Source organism: Carex rostrata, chromosome 5 (assembly GCF_964058835.1).
Source record: "Carex rostrata chromosome 5, lpCarRost1.2, whole genome shotgun sequence".
NCBI classification, from domain to species: domain Eukaryota; kingdom Viridiplantae; phylum Streptophyta; class Magnoliopsida; order Poales; family Cyperaceae; genus Carex; species Carex rostrata.
Window position 1 is genome coordinate 9,892,525 of NC_135922.1, and position 17,850 is coordinate 9,910,374.

Consider the following 17,850-nt stretch of genomic DNA (forward strand, 5'->3'; position numbering starts at 1 on the left):
AGATAGACGGGTTTCAACGGTTCGGATTCGTCATTTAAAACCGATTTGATGAATTTTGGAGTTAAGTTCACCAAACACTTTGGTGAGCTTAAGAACACCCTAGTTCTACTCTCTCTTTTTTTCTGAAAAAAACATAACAAAAAAAAAAACATATTTTGAAAAATAAAATTGGATCAGAGTATGGCAATGCCTCCTCCAAACCTCATGTGGCTCCAGCACTGCGGAATATCCTAAGAACAGGAGAATTGATTCAAGAGAATATCATTTAGCCAAATTGCATTACAGGTATCGTTGTTCAGTGGCATCGGATCCAAATTAGTCCGATGCTCACTCCAAACCGTCTGATTTACTTCATAATATATATGTATTTTGATCCGAACAAAAATTAAAACATAGTGATTGTTAGTAGGCATTTAAAGCCACTAATCCTTAAAAAAAATAATAATTAAAACATAGGGACGGACCCACGTTGATCAGACCAAGTCTAAAATCTATAAAATCGGTTTTAAATAACGAATCCGAACCGTTGAAATCCGCCTATCTTGCGAGTGATGTGTTTACATGTGAAAATTATAAACATTTGAATTAATTTAGTATAAAGTCAAGTGATAAAAAAACTATAAACAAAATAAATACATTAAAATTAATTTATTACCATTTTAATTTTGACTGATTCGGCCTCCATATCCGTTTTACCACTCATGCACCGGTAGTAAACTTGGGGTACTCATCATTCTCAATCTGCACATGTATTCTCACAAAAACAATGGGCCATCCGAGGTTTTGTTATCCAGCCTTGCATTTAGGTCACTAAATTATTCCACAGATGAATTTGTGGAGCCCCATTATTCAGTTCCCACTATTCAGTTCAACTACTGGTTTGATTCTCTGAGGTAACCGAATATTTCTGAACTGTCCGATCAAAATACGGGCCCTTCAATCTTCGTGCGGATTCTAATCGGACAGTTTAGTTCTAAACAGAAATATTCTGTGACCTTAGGTGATATGAAATACTTGTTTCCACTATTATTGGTTCATTCCTCTGAGGTAATTGGGTTTTCACACCTCACCTATTTTAGATCTGGATCATTCAATCAGAATCTGGGTCAATCCGGCTAAGGTGGAACGCCCTAGGAAACTTTAATATTCGTGTGGATACTAATCGGACGGTCGAGATCTAAACTTATATATTTCGTTACGTTAGGTGACATGAAATCCTTGTTCCCAGTATAATTTTCCCATTTCTTAATCTCGCTGCAAGCAAACAAAATCCAAATACCCAAATTGAGAGAGAGAGATCGATCGAGAGAAGAGGAAAGCAGAGATGGCGTTAGAGTACTTCGAGGAGGTGAAGGAGCACTGGAAGAAGAACTTCTCCTTTCTAGACTACTTCAAGAAGACCTACGGTCGCGATCAGCCTCTTCCCAAATGGAGCGATGCTGACGTCGACGAGTTCATCGCCTCCGATCCCGTCTACGGACCTCAGGTATCCCCAGTTTAGTTCTCAATTTGTTCTTTTTCTGAACTAATTTCACATAAATTTCTGGATTAATTGAATCTGCAGTTGAAGGCTTTGAGGGAATCGAGGAAATTTGCACTAGGTGGAGCTGCAATTGGTGCTGGGCATTTGGGAGGCATTGCTATGAAATACTCTAAGGCTCCACATGGTATATATATATATATATACCCATAATTGTATATAATCCAATTGGTTTTTGCTCAAATATATATATATTTTTTGCTAAGATTATGTAACAAAAGTAGTATCTTTATTAAGAAAAAAATGGAATAGGAAACTGTTACTGACGACTATTTTCATGATATTAGATAAAATTGTTGTATGTTAAATTGTGCAAGGTGTTTTGTTGGCAACGGGATTTGGGGCAGTCTGTGGAGCAGTATTTGGGTCAGAGGTGGCAGAGCACTGGTACGGGTTATACAAAATGGACAAACAACAAGCCAACCTTCGCTTTCTCTATTGGTGGGAAGACAAAACCCTAGGTCTCTTCTCTCTCTCTCTCTCTCTCTAACTCAATTTTGCTATAAGACCCACGTATATATCATATTTGCGCCAAATAGCCTGCATGTCTTTTACTGGACACCAAAGTAATGGAGTATGTCAACTCTTAAATTGTTTTCTTTGGATTCAAATTGAAGCAAAACAAAGTCCAGCAGTTGTGATATTTCATTCCAAGTTCACATGGGCTGCTTATTAGATGTTTCGATTAATACCAGTGTTTTAAATAGCGCGCTATAGCGGCGCTATAGCGCCGCTATAGCGTTTTCCGACCAAAAAAGCTATGGCGCTATGCTCAAATAGCGCCACTATAGCGCGCTATTCCGCGCTATAGCGCCGCTGTTTGAGCATAGCGCAATTTTTTTAACCCGTACGCTATTTCGCGATAAACGCTATTTAAACCATTGATTAATACAAAAGGCCTACGTCATCTGGCTTTTGTTTTTACTTGATGTTATTTGGTTTTGCTGGTGGGTCTGTATCCTCTTGAGTTTTGCATGGGCAGTATTAACATAAAATGTGTTGCTTTAAAATTCGTGCAAACGGTTCAGATATTTGTTCGGATAATTTGAGATATATTAGGGGATGCGAATTTGTTGCTGGTTGGGTGTAATCTGCTGAGTTACCTTTGTATTAAGAGAAAGTTCATTGATTTACTATTGATAGTTTGTTACCAAGGAAAAGTGAAGTGTTCTCCTTAAACGAGGATATATGAGCAAGGAGTGCAGAATGACAATTATACCATATTTCAAAGTTAAAATAGTTCATTTGAACCTTTTGCTCCATAGTACAGACCAATCTGCACTATGCATATTGATCCGTAGTACCGACCTATCCGCGCTATGCATAGTACCATAGACTCATTCTTGGTATTATAATAACTGCTTTGAAAACTTGTGAGCCTTTTTCTTTAATTTTTGTAAAGCTATCTCAACAAAGGCTGTTTTATTCCTACACCCCATAAAATTTGAGTGAACACGAAATAGGCTCCGCTCCCTAGAGGAAACAAAGAAATAGGTAAATGTTTTTTGCTCCCTAGAGGAAACCAAGATCGTTGAACTTTTTTGTACCCCATCTAAATAATATGCGTCCGAACCATACAAAGAAACCATACAAAGAAACGTACATAAATTTGCTGGAGTTGATTAATTGTAGATTTTGATGCTATATTTTAGTAGTTAAAAAGTTGATTTAATTTGCATTCTTTCTACAGGGAGCCAGAAGGCTTGAAGGGAAATTGCAACTCAACGAGTCAATTGAAGTCAAGTTGCAGGGTTTCTCGTTCCTAAATTTTTGTTTTCTTTTTTCTTTTTGGTGTCGTTACTCCTGAATAAATCGAGAGTCTGTGTAAAAACAGTTGCCTGATGAACTTGAATCTCACTCTTTTTAAAGTTCTCTGGTTTTGGTTTGTGCCTGGTACATAGGGACTAATGTTGGTTTCCTCCTTGAATGTGACTTGACTTTAAAAGAAAAATAATCTTTGTTGTTTTAGTTTTACATTGACTTAGATGTGATAATTTAGCCTGTATATTTTGTTTCATGTTTCCTGATGAAAAAGTTCGTGAAGAGATGTTGTTACTTCTCTAAAATTTTCTGCTAATATTGACCATAAGTAGCCTCTATATCAGACAAATCTGCAGCATCTTGTATTTAAAACAAGGAGTTCTCAATGTGAAAATTGTATAAAGAGGATGAATGGGTTTGGTTGTCAATGTGTTCAAAGGAAGGCTTATATTGGTTTAATTTAATATTGATCTGGATGGGCCTAAAAGTCATGATGGAATTGATTTATTCGTTTTATTTAGTTTTGCAGTGAAGACCAAACTTTTTGGAGGCCCATGTCAATACAGCATAACAGTTTGGTGCAAGAAAAAATATAAGGTTACTGCACATTACAGTCATTACTTTCTTTTTTTTTATTTTGATAAAAGTGACTTAACACTACCGATTTCATTACTCGAACGAAACCTACAAAGTTGGAATATTTGGTACTAAGCTGATACCAATCAAACCCAACAGTATACAAGCAAATGAACATCCATCTCATTTTCCTATGAATATCTATCAAAAAAGCTACATAACATCAAATTCCTGATCAATCAACTATTATAGTTTTTTATTTACTAAAAAAGTAAATGATCTGATAACTAGTTCAATGTAAATAAAAAAAATAAAAAGAGAGAGAGAGAGAGAAAGAGAGAGATGTAGTAACTGATCAAGTAATAAAACAAAGAATGATATATCAAACATATATAATAGCACAAATAATCTGGTTTTAAGTTACAAGAACAAAATAAAAAAAAGCTCGAAAAGGATTCACAAATTAAAAGAGATCATGAAACATATGTCCCCTGGGGATTATAACAGGATTCATGAAACAGACATGTTTTACACCTAGGTCCCTCTAATTTATTGTTATTAAACATATGTCCCCAGGGGGTTATTTTATTGGCATTAGTAGGAATAACCCATTTCTGAGCCCCTAAAACCAGAATAAGAATAGGAATAGTTAGAATACACAGTTAGTGGGTTAACAATGTCAGCAATATGCGGGGCTCCAAAATGCCCGTTTTGATCTGCAACAATTATCTGCGGTACGTCTATCGGTACATTCTGTTGCTCCACTATCTGCTACAAATTTCAAATAACATATATAATATGAGACTTTATAAACAAACACTATGATACAAATCTTTTAAAAAGTAAAAAATTATAATTGTATATATGTTCTTTGTGATTTTGACTTCCCCTTTTATTTTGGTTTTGGTCGATGTAATTTTATTTGTTAGTTAGGAATTGTGAAGTACCTTCTCTTGGAGTAAGATGTTTGCTGCTTTCAGTATGCCTTCCTGTAATACCATGACTATCTTAGTAGGTGAAGGAGAAAAAATAAATAATAATTATGTTCCTCTTAGTGATTTTTTTTTTAATATATAACTTGAATTAGCATAATGTAAGTGATATTGAGACAAATCATCATATTATAAGCAAAATAAACTGAATTATATATTTTCCTTTTATTTTAGAAATTACTACTGGTAGTTGTTACTTATAAAATCTTTTTTTTGAAAAACATAGGAACAGAAACCAACCTTGCTCTTCAGTGATTCAATCTCTTGAAACATCATTTGCATCTGGAAAACAGAAGTTTAAATTGTGATCAGCATTTAATTCGAGATTCTATTTTCTCATATCGCAGATAGAATACACTGATATCAATACATAAATATGGTGTACCTTTGCTGATCTTATGTTGCACATCCAAATTTCTAGGTACCTCTCCAAGGCATGTAGTTCTTCCAGATCCATATGTTCAGTTGTTTGGGTACCATACATGTACCTATAACACATTTTATACAATACCAATTACTGATAGATTCATATACGGATTATATTTATGATTTTTTTTGTGTGTATGCCAAAATTTAAATCATTAAACTCTACTCCCTTTTGTGGGTATAACATCAAGAATAAATAAACAATTATTATGAATTTACAAGATATATGTTACACTATAACTTTGGTCTTAAGCATGTGTAATATTGCATATTTAATTACTTCACTAATAGTAATACCTAAGCATAATGACATTTTGTTATTATATTTAAGAAACCATTTTGTTAGTGTATAATAGCAAAAAGATAACCTCAGGCCTTTCTGTAACAGATTGATCTCTTGCTTAAGCATCATGGCTTCTCTCTCAGCATCCTGAAATATAAACCAAAATAAATTTCAAAACATTGTATGATAATGATATTCAAGAAGATGTCTGCTAACAAAAATTCAGGACAATTTTTTTTAGCTTGTGTGCCGATAGAGCGGGATCATGTTATCCTCAAGCACCTAGCATTACTAGCGGGTCATTCATATATAATTGCATAAAATATAGTTTACATTCTTCGAAATAACGAAATTGCTAGTAAAATTAGCAGCTTAGAATTAGTGATTGAGATTCAAGCTATCTGACACATTTAATATCCACAAGAAATTCTCTAGCCAAATTTTAAATCTTATACTTTGCACACAGTGAGTATTGCCTTTTAATTTGCTACTATACCAAACATTGGTTCTCAGTCACGTTTACAGTTGTGCTGGTATTACTAGGTGAAATTCCTTCAAGAAAAATCATTCCTAAATTTTAAATTTGGGATAATCTTGGTATATAAATTTTATTTTTCTAAAATTTTTTTTACTATCACATGAAGCAAACGTTTGGACATCTGCCAGGTAATTAATTAGAGTGCAAAAGTTAAAAGTTGACAAACACTTTAAAGGGTTATTCTCTCTAACTTTTAAGCATTAGTCAAGAATATTCTGAAGTAAAATGTGAGCTTATCCTCTCATTAAAAACAAAATAAAAGTTTGTTCTGGAGAAAAGTAGATTGGAATTGTAGAAAAAGTGTCAAGTTTGACTACAATTACTATCCTTTTGTTCATGGCTACATGGGATAAGGCATGAAGCTATAGCCTATATAAAATATCAATATATTCTGTTTAATAAAAGTTAAACAAATCATAATGCATATATACCAAACTCCCTATAAAGAGCATAATAAAGAGACTATGAAAAAAATGGAGGGGGGTAGGGGTAAAATCGACAGATAAAAAATTGTATTCACCTGTGGTTGGTTGGCCTCACTTCCTTCACTTTGAGCTTCTCCACTTGCAGTCTTGTACTTATCAAGCAAACCATCCATTGTTCTTCCATATTTAATTTATATACAATAGATGAAGATACAATTTTAGGCCATTATATATATGAGAAAATATATTTTTTCCAACTTGTTTAATTCAACTAGATAGCTGAATTTTACATTAAATAGAAACATGATGTCAAATATGCAATTTCTGCTCTAAGATTGTAGCATTAATTAATGCAGATTTTTGAATTGAGGAAGAACAAAAGGGTGTTAATTAAACAGATCCTATTTTGAAAACCAACATATAAATATCCTATTTTTCAAGAGAAAAGGAATTTAGATAAATGTTATCTAAGGAGAAAAGTAATTGCCAGAAACACTACTTCTTCATATATGGAGGCTTAAAGAGATATGTAATTAATTCAGAACCACATATATTTTTCACATGGACACTAATTTTTCTTTGTTTATGAAAATTTTATGGAGGCTTCTCTTACCCATTAGAGACAAGCTCATATAGTTTGCCATGTGAAGAGAAGATTATGATTCCTATCTGCGCATCGCACAACACCGATAGCTCCTTGGCCTTTTTGAACAAGCCAGCGCGCCGTTTGCAGAAAGTAACCTGCCTATGCACCGGGTTCTCTATCCGTCTCATCTGCACCTTTCCTCGGGCCATTTTTGCACCTCCTTTGCACACAACCTTCCACTAGTTTGAACTAGCTTCAAGGTTGTTGCTTAAATCTTAGCACTTGCTAATATGGATATGTGTTTCTCACACAACAATACAAAGTTCATGAATGCATGTGTATTTATATGGCCTAGGAAAGGGGAACACTACCTTTTCTTAAAAGTAATTTAAAGTTGAGGAAACACTAATCTATATATTGGCTAGAATATGTTTGCTCCTTGTTCTTTACACATCAATACAACATGTTTAGTTAATTTAGCATCACTTGTGTTGCACTGGGACCGCAGATTTGTTTGGAGTTCAAGGGCTTGGGCTTCTGACACGTGGTAGCTAACGATAGGGATCATTTTAAATACAGATGTAATCATGTTAAGGCATTAAAATTCATACATAAAAGTTAAATTAATACGTATTTATCTCCTTGAAACCTTAATAACTTGAGCAGGAACCAGGAATAAAACAAGGACCACATCAAACTCTTGTTACCAACAAATAGAATCTGACTATGTAGTTTGCAACTTGCAAGAACAAGGAGTCAAGGACCACATAAAAAATCTCACTTTAGTTGTTTCTTTCATATGTTAAATGAATGTTATATATATATTGTTGTTCTGCACATTATTCAAATCTCAAGCTTGATATAATTAGTTGACTGCTCACGTATGAATCAAACATAGTTAAGTGTTGTGTATAGTTTATACAACAAATGCAGATCTTTGTATAAACTTGTGTAATTCAGTGTGATGAAAATATCATTTCTCAAGCTAGCCCCACCTTGCTTACAATGTGTGACAATTGAGATTTGAACTCAAGTCTCTACGGCCACAAATTTGAGTTTCTATGCTATAGTCATACATTTAGCATTTTATCTGGAAGGCCGAACCATATAACATGTAAAAAAATTTATAAAATATAAAGGATAAAATTACTTAATTTCTATTTATGCAAGCTCCCTTTAAATCTGCCCTGACTGTATACATTATTCAAATCTCAAGCAAGATATAATATTGACTGCTCATGTATGTAATGAGGTATAGTTAAGCATTGCATATACAACTAAGTATGTAGATCTTTTAATAAGCTAGTTAGTGTACATCTGTGTGATGAGTGTACTCTTATTTCTCAGGTTATATAGCCCCTCTCTTAAATGTAAATAAATTGTATAATGTATGGCAACAGGGAATTTAAATTCAAGTTTCCACATGTACAAAGGGAAGTTCATATTTACGTCACACATTTAGTATTTTATGAGGAGAACTGAATCATAGAAACACTCATAGAATTTGAATATATATATATATATATATATAATATAAAGGATAAAATTACCAAGTTGTATTGATGGGTGGCTTAGTTACACATGTGCTCCCTTTAAATATCAAGCTAGATATAATTAGTTCATTGCTTGTGTATGTAATCAAGTATTCACAACAAATGCAATATCTTTTTATAAAATAGTATACTTACATGTAATGCCAATCTTATTCTTTGCATCTCTCAAGCTAGCCCCTTGCTTAACTATGAAGCAGCTTAGGTGCATATATACTATACACTAGCTTCTCTTTCAGTGCATTCATTGGCTAGTCAATGTCGGCTGGATGGGACCCCCAATCTATTTGTATATATTATATTTTTGTGGGACTCACTCTTTTAGTATCTGCGCCACAACATGAAAACCACAACATATGTATTACTATTCCTCATCTCAGCTATTTTGATCTTATTATGTATTCTCTAGTGAAAATCTATATCCCTTGATATTTGTGTAAGCTCCAGAGGCAAGAGAGAGCATGAACATCGATCTCATGATGTAGCATTGCATTAAGATTTGTGTACTGTCAAAATCCAATGGCTTATATCGATCTTATTGTTTGATATAACAAATCAGCTGCCATAGCTTTGTAGACCTATGTGGCGAGTTATAATACAAAAGAAATCGGATGAAATATTAAACTAAAATCACCATTTACTGAAGGAAAGAGTCACAGAAAACTTGACTTGTTCTATATTAATTTTGAGAAATCACATGGTGGGTCCACCTCAACGTGAAAAGAGGGGAGCTCAAGCTGGAAAATATTATGATATTAAAATTTTTACTAAGATCATCATGCAAATCTCTTTGGAAAAGTAGGATTAAATTTTAATCCAAAAGATTAAGAAGGCTTAATTCTGTAGTATAGATGCCTTAAAATTAAGGTTCAAATAAGAATGTCTGTTTCAGATAAAAAGAGGTTAAATGTGGTAATTTTAATTTGTTTTAAAGAATTGATGTTTTTAAATTGAGCCTGGTTAGATAGATAGATAGATAGATAGAGAGAGAGAGAGAGAGATAGAGAGAGAGAGAGAGAGGGTTTTCAAAAGAGAGAGAGAGAGAGAGAGAGAATGATTTGGTAACTTCTACCAAGTATTTTCAAAAAGAGAGAGAGAATGACTAATATCAAAACATTTGTTCTTAGACCTTAGAACAAACTTCTCGGTTTATACATTTTTAAAGTTCAAACAGTCGATTCAAACCGTTCAACATTCAATATGTATTAAAATGTCCATGGATACCAAATTTTACATTTTTGATTTTTTTAACTATTTATTAAACCAATTTTAAAATTAATGTTTTCAATGATCCAGAAGTTTTTCAATGTTTATTAAAATCAACGATTCTAAAACTAACTTAATAAATACTAAAGAAATTCAAAAAAAATGTAAAATTTAGCCTACAAGAAAATATTAATATAGAAATCATATTTAACAGTTTGGATTGACTGTTTGGAATTAAAAATCAAAGAATCAATTGGTAGCATATGGCTCCAAACCAAACATTTTGATATTAGCCACTCTCTTTCTCTCTCTTTTTGAAAAAGTTGGCGGTGGCTGCCAATCTAATCCTTTTCTCTCTCTCTCTCTCTTATAGAGATAAAAAGAGATGGGCTATCATGCTTTGGAAATTAAAGATTGTGTTTTACTTTCCGTTCATATCTCTATTTTCAAAATTCAAACAGCCGATTCGAACCTCTCAACATGATCTTTACATTGTAATGTGCTTGGAGACCACATTTTACCTTTTTTCTGGAAATTTTTTACTATTTTTTGAGAAATTTTTGAAGATTACAAAAGTACTAATTTTCAAAAATTCTGAACAAATAGTAAATATTTTTCAAAAAATATAAAATTTGGTCTCCAAACACATTACGATATAAATATCATGTTGAGAAGTTCAAATTGATTGTTTGAACTTTAAAAATGAAAATATGAGTGTAAAGTAAAACACTCTCTTTAATTACTTCTAAAGCATGATAGCTCATCTTTCTCTCTTTCACACACTCTCTCTCGATATATATATATATATATAGAGCTTTTGAGAAAAAAAAATGATCATCAATTGAGCCAATTATTTTGGTACCACATCCTCCTGATACTCAAATGCATGGTGTAAAGGAATTTTTGGAGATCATGTCACAAAATGGTAAATTAATAGGTTTGAGATCCTAGCCTTTGCACTATATAGGTCCAATTGTGGACCACTAATTTGGTCTTAGTTTCACGTGCATGCATCTCATTGCTCCTTTTCAAGGGTTAATTGATGGGCTACATGTGAAACCTCCCCTTCTCTACTGTCAATAGGTTGGGTCATAAGAAGATAAAGAGTACAGAATTCACATGCCTATATGTTAGGGCTGGCAAAAAAGTTTGTAGTTCATGATTCGATTCGGGTTTGATTTGAGTTAATTCGATTAAAAATTAGTTCGAATTGAAACGAACCAAACTAGGTTTGGTTCGAAATTAATTCAAACCAAATTCAAACTAGGTCTGGTTCGATCGAAATGGATTCACGAACTTTTATGGTTTGAATCTCATAATAACATCGGCCGTTCATTTACCTGATAAAATTAGAACCCAAGATAGAGAGTCATAATTTAACCTAGCCGACGCTTCCTGCCTCTCAAAATACTCAGTTCTTGTACGATTACTTGTTTTATTGCATATTTCAGTTCTTATACTTAATTCTCTTTTTACGATTATTTGTTGTGATGTATTTTTTCATGAACATTTTTTCAACTTAAAAACACTAATTTTATACTTTGATGTCACATTGAAGCTCTTTTTTGAGTACCGTAGTGACAATTGTGAGAGTTAATGTAGTAGCTATCAGTTTTGCACTTGTCTATGCTCAGTTAGCAGGATTATAGTAGCTAACAGCTAATAAACTAGCCCATAATCCATTAGTATGAATTTGTGAAAGGTAAAAGAAAGCTGTGTGAATTATCCCGCGAGAAGAAAATTAATGTATAAACTACGGGTATAACTAGGGCTGCTAAAAAAAAATTTAGTTCGTAATTCGATTCGACTTTGATTCGAAAAATATGTAGTTCGCAATTAATTCTATTTGAAATTAGTTCGATTCGAAACAAAGCAAACCCAGTTTGGTTCGAATCTTATTCAAATCAAACTCAAACTAGGGTAGGTTCGATTCGGTTTGATTCGTTGCCACCCCTACTATATGTGTGTGTGTGTGTATATATATATATATATATATATATATATATAGAGAGAGAGAGAGAGAGAGAGAGAGAGATGGGCTACGGTGAGTTGCGAAGTAAAGCGACTATTTTACTTCACGCTCATATTTTGCGATTTTAAAGTTCAAAACGTTGATCCGAACCGTTCATCTTGTTCTCCATATTGAAATGTGCTTGGAGACCAAATTTTACATTTTTTGGAATTTGTTTACTATTTATTAAGCAATTTTGAAAGTCGCTGATCTGATGGTCCAGAAAATTTTACTGTTTTTTACTGTTCACAGCAAAACAGCAATTTAAAAAAATGCTTAATAAATAGTAAAAAAATTCCAAAAAATGTAAAATTTGGTCTCCAAGCACATTTCAATATGGATTAAACATCTAACGGTTCGGATCAGTCGTTTGGACTTTCAAAATAAAAATACGGCGTGAAGTAGAAACGCGTTTTACTTCGCAACTCACCGTAGCCCATCTCTCTCTCTATATATATATATATATATTATTAATTATGTAACTAAAATTATGGTGATTTATGTAGTAAGAGTTAATTCTTAGTTTACGTTCATGTCTCTGATTTTAAAAAGTTCATTTTTTATTTTACTATTTTTTAGATAGGTAGAATTTCTTGGATGATTCAGAATCTTCTATTGTTAGATTCTTTTCTATGACAAGTACTTGTATGCATGAATAAACATATTACAATTTTGTATTATGCAAATAGAAATTAAGAGCATTATATATTTAACTTAATTCACATATATACTTGAGCAATATAAATTAAGTTCCTTTTGATATGTATGATATATAGATGTAATAACAACTCACAATATATTTAGTATTTCATTTTTTTTTAACATTATTTATTGAATTTCTAGCGGCTAAGTAATAATACATGATATCTTCTTTAGAATTAAGGATTTAACAAATAATTAAATAAATTCATACAAGTCATTCACATATATATAAATTAATGTGAATTTCGTCGAATTTTTAATTGAATTATGATATATGCGTTGTACAGCATGCCTTCTTCCTAATTCAGTTGTGTAAGTCACTCACATATAAATAAATTAATGTGAATTTTATCGAATTTTTAATTGAGTTATGATATGCGCTATATATCTTACCAACAACGGTTTACCTTTCTATGTGCATCCAATAGGAACACTGCATCGATCCCTTGATTTAGACATTTTATGGAGCTTTTATTGGGTCCTTATCTCCTCTTTTCCATAGCTTTTTTATTGGGAAGAATCATTTCAAAATTATAGGCATAAGGTTCATAATATAATTAGGAGAATAATTAGCTTAAGAGGTTGTTAATTAAAAGACTTTAAAAGTAAACCCAATCAAAAGTGACCATGTATGAGTTCTCTAAATTATAGAATATATATTTATAATTATATTTTTTTGATTTTATAACTGTTGAATACGTTGTCATGATTTTCAAACATTTTAATTTTTTGTCATATAGAATATACTTATAATTTTACACTTCATATTTGATAGAACCTAAAGGTTACATGAGCATATTTAAAGCTTAATTAGAGGTGACTAAGACTGTGCTCCAGAACAGAGGGGTAAACTCCTCATTAAAGGGAAGAAAAAGGGGAGAGATCGGAGGGTGAGGCAGCCTCTGAACAGTGATTTTACACTTCAAATCGGGAGTGACAGAACTTGTCCAAAATCAACACCACGCGAAGCTTTTCTTCCCTCTTAACAGTGCTCCTTCATCTCTGCTCCCTCCCCGGTTCCTCTCTTCTGGAGCAAAGGAAATCGTCGGGCAGAGCCGGTTTGTGATGAGCGTCTCCCTCGTATAGTGATTCTCCCTTTCTTTTCTTTCGCGTCCCTCCGTCTGAAGCACAGCTTAAGCTATCCCTATGAATTAACAATTAGCAGCTTTACCCTTTATGTTTTGGTTTTTTTTATAAGTACTTATACTTTTTAATTTATCCCTCTTATAAAATTAAAATCACACTATCATAACTTACTCGGCACCAACAGTCACAATTTTCTAGTTTTGCCCATGAAACTACACACATGAAAACTATCCATTTATATATATATATATATCCTCCACATCATAATGCAAACAGAGTTGCAAAGCAGAAAATCCCTCAACTTTTGTAGGAAATTTTCTTTTATATCCTTTTATCATGGAAATGAATTGCTGCGCCGTTAGGTGTAGGAGAGGATGCCACCTGGTGCACATAGACGTGAAGAGACATCACATTGTGGGATGCCTCTTAGGTGCTAGTGGTTTGAAGCATAAAGTTTGATGTGATTCCACTAAGTTCAATTCTTGCATTATTATAATAATGTTATTATAATGTAAAGACAAGGAGCATAAGCTCATGGGACATTGCTAAGAACACTTTTTAGTGTGCTTTATTCTTGGCCAATGGGAATGAGGGGTGTTAGCCAGGTGCTAACTAATTTTTTTGGTATATTTTTGTTTCATTTTCCCAGCTTTTTGCTTCATCTTTTATCTCATGGGATGCTTTTCTAAAGAGTGAGAAAAGAAAGGGAGGAACTTGGTTGAAAATACTATCATCTTTGTTCCTAAGTTTAGTCAATAGTCTCAATTTTTATTGGTATTATTAAGTTCTATAATCATTTTATTCGTTTTATAATTTATTTTTCAACTTGACAATTTGCCAATCTTGTGAGAATATATGCTTAGAGAAATATATATTTACTTCTTTGGATATTCAAACGTTCTTATCCCTTCGTCTCCTTTAAATCTTTAATAATTGTAAAATTTAAAGTTAAATTATAAAACAAAACTGTTAGATATGATATATATAATTTTCTTTATGCACATGTATAATATTACGACATTCCAATTATTTTTTATTGTTATCAAAATCTTGCTAAAATACCCTGATGAATCTTATAAAAAACAAAATATAATTTTGTATATACATATATACAAAGAAAATAATATAGCTCACATATAATGGTTATATTTTTGACATATAAGTTTTAACAAAATTATAATATAAAATTAAAAAAAATGGAAGTCATGATAATAAAGCCATTTGAACCCTCTTTTATCAAATTACAATTTGTAGGAAACTGAATTGGAAGGTTTAGGAATGTTCAGGGATGTTCTATGGTGGCAGAAAAAAATATCATTTGTCTATATTGTAATATATTTGCACACCAACCTAGTATGTCCTGCATGTAGTACTAGAAAATAAGTTATTTATATAATTAGGATTCCAAAGAAATGAATAGGATGGATAGAGAAGTTGAATATTTAATTTTATCCCTTATCAGTACTATGTTTTGTTTTGTTTTTTGAAGAAATTGGATATGTATCCATTGAAACTTTGCAAATTGAAGATATTTGGATATTTACCCATGTTATTCAAATTATTTGCTTTCTACCCATTACAACTTTCTTTTGATAATTACTTCTTCGGTGATGAATTAAGCCACATGAATTCAGAAGAAGACACTTGCCTATGCTAGCTAATTGGCTTAATTTTTTTTTTCGAATGAATTTCTTTTGTCATGTTTATATTTAAAATAATTATACTATATATTATGTTCTATTCTGAAAATTTCGTCACCCTATTCTATTTACCAAAAACCGCAAAATCATCTCACATGTAACATTTAATATTGAATGCATGAGAATCAATGTCATTTTGTAAATCTATAATCTATAAAGCACAAACTCTTGTGAAAATTCAGGGCCATTTGATTGGGTTAAAGTTTTTGCCGAGATCAGATCGAATGCCCCTCGTATATTTGCTCTTTTTTCTTTTCTTTTTTTTGAAAATTCTAGTGGTTTGATATGTCTAGTGGATATAGATAGATATCATATATTTGATAGACACAGATACGGATCGAATATCCGTAGATATATACATATACTTTACATAACATATATTAAAATTATATAATATATATCTACTATTCGATTGAATACAAACAATGAAACTTTAAAACCATATATATCTGTCTCCGCACAAATATCTCAATATTGGATATCAATTTCTAATTTTCGTATCTGAATACAAATGGATAATATCCGATCCGTTTCCACCTCTAAATGAGAGTCGATTAATTACTGGGTCAATATACAGGAATTCATATCATTTCATCAGGTACCTAACATCGCCAGGTAAGATCTGAACTGTTCGTTATGTCTTGACACGAATCACAAAGCGAGATTAATTACATTAAGAATATCCCTTTTTAATTTTTATTAGTTAAACGACAATATCTTTCCAGTGAAAGAGGATCATTGTCAATTCTCTGTGCACCTGTTCGAATTATATATTATTTATTTCAAACGTAATGTCAAATCATTATATTTAGGTTCTAAGAATTGTTCCTGGAATCCAACCTAACTCAATCAAAATCAGAGATATATATTATAGCCAAAACATGTATAAAAATTGCCATATATTTTTGTTGTAAAACATGATTGATTAAAACAACAAAAAATTTGAATCCTCAATAGGAGAGGAAAATTAATATTTATATAGATCTTTCTTTGTACAACTTCATATGAATGCTCATCCTTTTTTTAGTTTACAAAATGTTCAAGACATATTCATATTTTCACAGCACAAGTAAGAAAATAAATTATTTGTCATCAAAACTTGTGATTTAGAAGACTAAATATTTCTGTTAAACATGTTGTATATATATATTTTTAATAAATGATAAAATATATAATTCATAAATTTTAAATGAGTACGTTTTAATAGAAAAAGGAATATATTGGATAAATTTGTGAGCTTTTTTTTTTTTTTTTAGGGTTAAATATGATATTACGAATTTTAGAAGGGGGACTATGTAATTTCAAGGTTTCTGAAGGGCATACATGAAATTCTTCAAAAAATATCTGCAACAATAAATGGGCTGAAAAAATTAATATGAGCCCATTGAAAACAAATTAAATATCCTAATCCGATATTCATATGAGAAGATATAGATTCATGATTAACAAAGTTATGAATTTTTTTGTTAATAGAAATTCATAATCTGGGTCATCGACTATGCAGCAGTTCGTGTAGCAAGCGCAAAGTCAAGTAATTTAATTATAACTTCAACACAAAATACATAAAGACAGAGGCATATAATATCTGCCAGACCACTTTTCTTATTGAGTATAAACACACCTTTCTCCTAATTTTTTTATTAGTACCCTAAAAACAAATGAAATTAATAAAAATATGCCCTCCTTTTTCTTTCTTTGTTTCAAATGTCGCCTTGCTGGAGGCGGCCAGCTCTCAGCACCAAACCACCCCCTAGTGGGGCGGTCAATTTTATTTTTTATTTTTTATATTTTAATATTTTCATTTAAATAATTTTGTGAAGTTTTAGTTTTCTTGTTTAGAGTGTATGCTAAAAAATAAGACATTTAATATATTGATAAGTGATGTCGTAACTCTTTATAACTTTGACTTGATTTGTCAGTTTGATATCACAAGTCTAAAGATAACACTAATTAAGGACTTGACCTTGATTCTTAATAATTTATTTTATTCAAATATATACAAGGAAATATGGTTAGATTGCCTCAATGATGTCATTTTTTTTTTAGATCTTAATATTTTCATTTAAATAATTTTTAGAACAAGATTCTGAAATCATATATATAACCATTACTTTTTTTAATTGCAAACAAGATGCTTTCGATGATTTTTGTATCATAAATATAGCCATAATTCATGCTTTTGATGATTTTTGAATCATAAAGAGTAAAGTTACCATACATTGCAATGCATAGTCATTTTTGTACATTGGACTATAAATCACCGAATTCAAAGTTCAAATAACCGATCCAAACCATTTATCTTATTCTCCATATTAATATGTGTTTGGAGACTCAATTTTATATTTTTTTTGGAAATTTTTTACTATTTTTTTAGATTTATTGAAAATCGTTGTTTTTTATGGTCCAGATTTGTTTGGAAAACAACAATTTTCAATAAATCTAAAAAATAGTAAATAATTTTCCAAAAA

General features: G+C 31.6%; 2 protein-coding genes across 3 annotated transcripts; one reads left to right on the forward strand and one right to left on the reverse strand.

Moving 5' to 3' along the window:
• The first annotated feature begins 1,172 nt into the window (after positions 1–1,172).
• SDH6 (succinate dehydrogenase subunit) lies at positions 1,173–3,436 on the forward strand. The gene is made up of 4 exons (XM_078302506.1): positions 1,173–1,486; positions 1,565–1,667; positions 1,858–2,001; positions 3,231–3,436. The coding sequence occupies exons 1-4, from the start codon at positions 1,325–1,327 to the stop codon at positions 3,245–3,247; spliced, it is 426 nt and encodes a 141-aa protein (XP_078158632.1). The 5' UTR covers positions 1,173–1,324; the 3' UTR covers positions 3,248–3,436.
• An 804-nt stretch (positions 3,437–4,240) lies between these two features.
• LOC144554255 (MADS-box transcription factor 26-like) lies at positions 4,241–7,479 on the reverse strand. 2 transcript variants are annotated; one of them, XM_078302576.1, is made up of 7 exons: positions 7,155–7,479; positions 6,637–6,718; positions 5,664–5,725; positions 5,255–5,357; positions 5,110–5,151; positions 4,825–4,866; positions 4,241–4,645 (listed from the first exon to the last, which is right to left on the reverse strand). In XM_078302576.1, the coding sequence occupies exons 1-7, from the start codon at positions 7,334–7,336 to the stop codon at positions 4,472–4,474; spliced, it is 687 nt and encodes a 228-aa protein (XP_078158702.1). In that variant the 5' UTR covers positions 7,337–7,479; the 3' UTR covers positions 4,241–4,471. The 2 variants fall into 2 exon arrangements, with proteins under 2 accessions (XP_078158702.1, XP_078158701.1); XM_078302575.1 differs by having other exon boundaries at positions 4,261–4,648.
• Positions 7,480–17,850: the final 10,371 nt, after the last annotated feature.

Excerpts from the sequence above, each read along its gene's own strand:
- SDH6 (XM_078302506.1), top strand. The coding sequence starts at position 1,325 with ATGGCGTTAGAGTACTTCGAGGAGGTGAAGGAGCACTGGAAGAAGAAC. Across the intron at positions 1,487-1,564 it reads ATCCCGTCTACGGACCTCAG|TTGAAGGCTTTGAGGGAATC; the intron begins GTATCCCCAGTT and ends TTGAATCTGCAG. Across the intron at positions 1,668-1,857 it reads ATACTCTAAGGCTCCACATG|GTGTTTTGTTGGCAACGGGA; the intron begins GTATATATATAT and ends AAATTGTGCAAG.
- LOC144554255 (XM_078302575.1), bottom strand. The coding sequence starts at position 7,336 with ATGGCCCGAGGAAAGGTGCAGATGAGACGGATAGAGAACCCGGTGCAT. Across the intron at positions 4,867-5,109 it reads TTGAATCACTGAAGAGCAAG|GAAGGCATACTGAAAGCAGC; the intron begins GTTGGTTTCTGT and ends ATGGTATTACAG. Across the intron at positions 4,649-4,824 it reads ACATCTTACTCCAAGAGAAG|CAGATAGTGGAGCAACAGAA; the intron begins GTACTTCACAAT and ends TGAAATTTGTAG.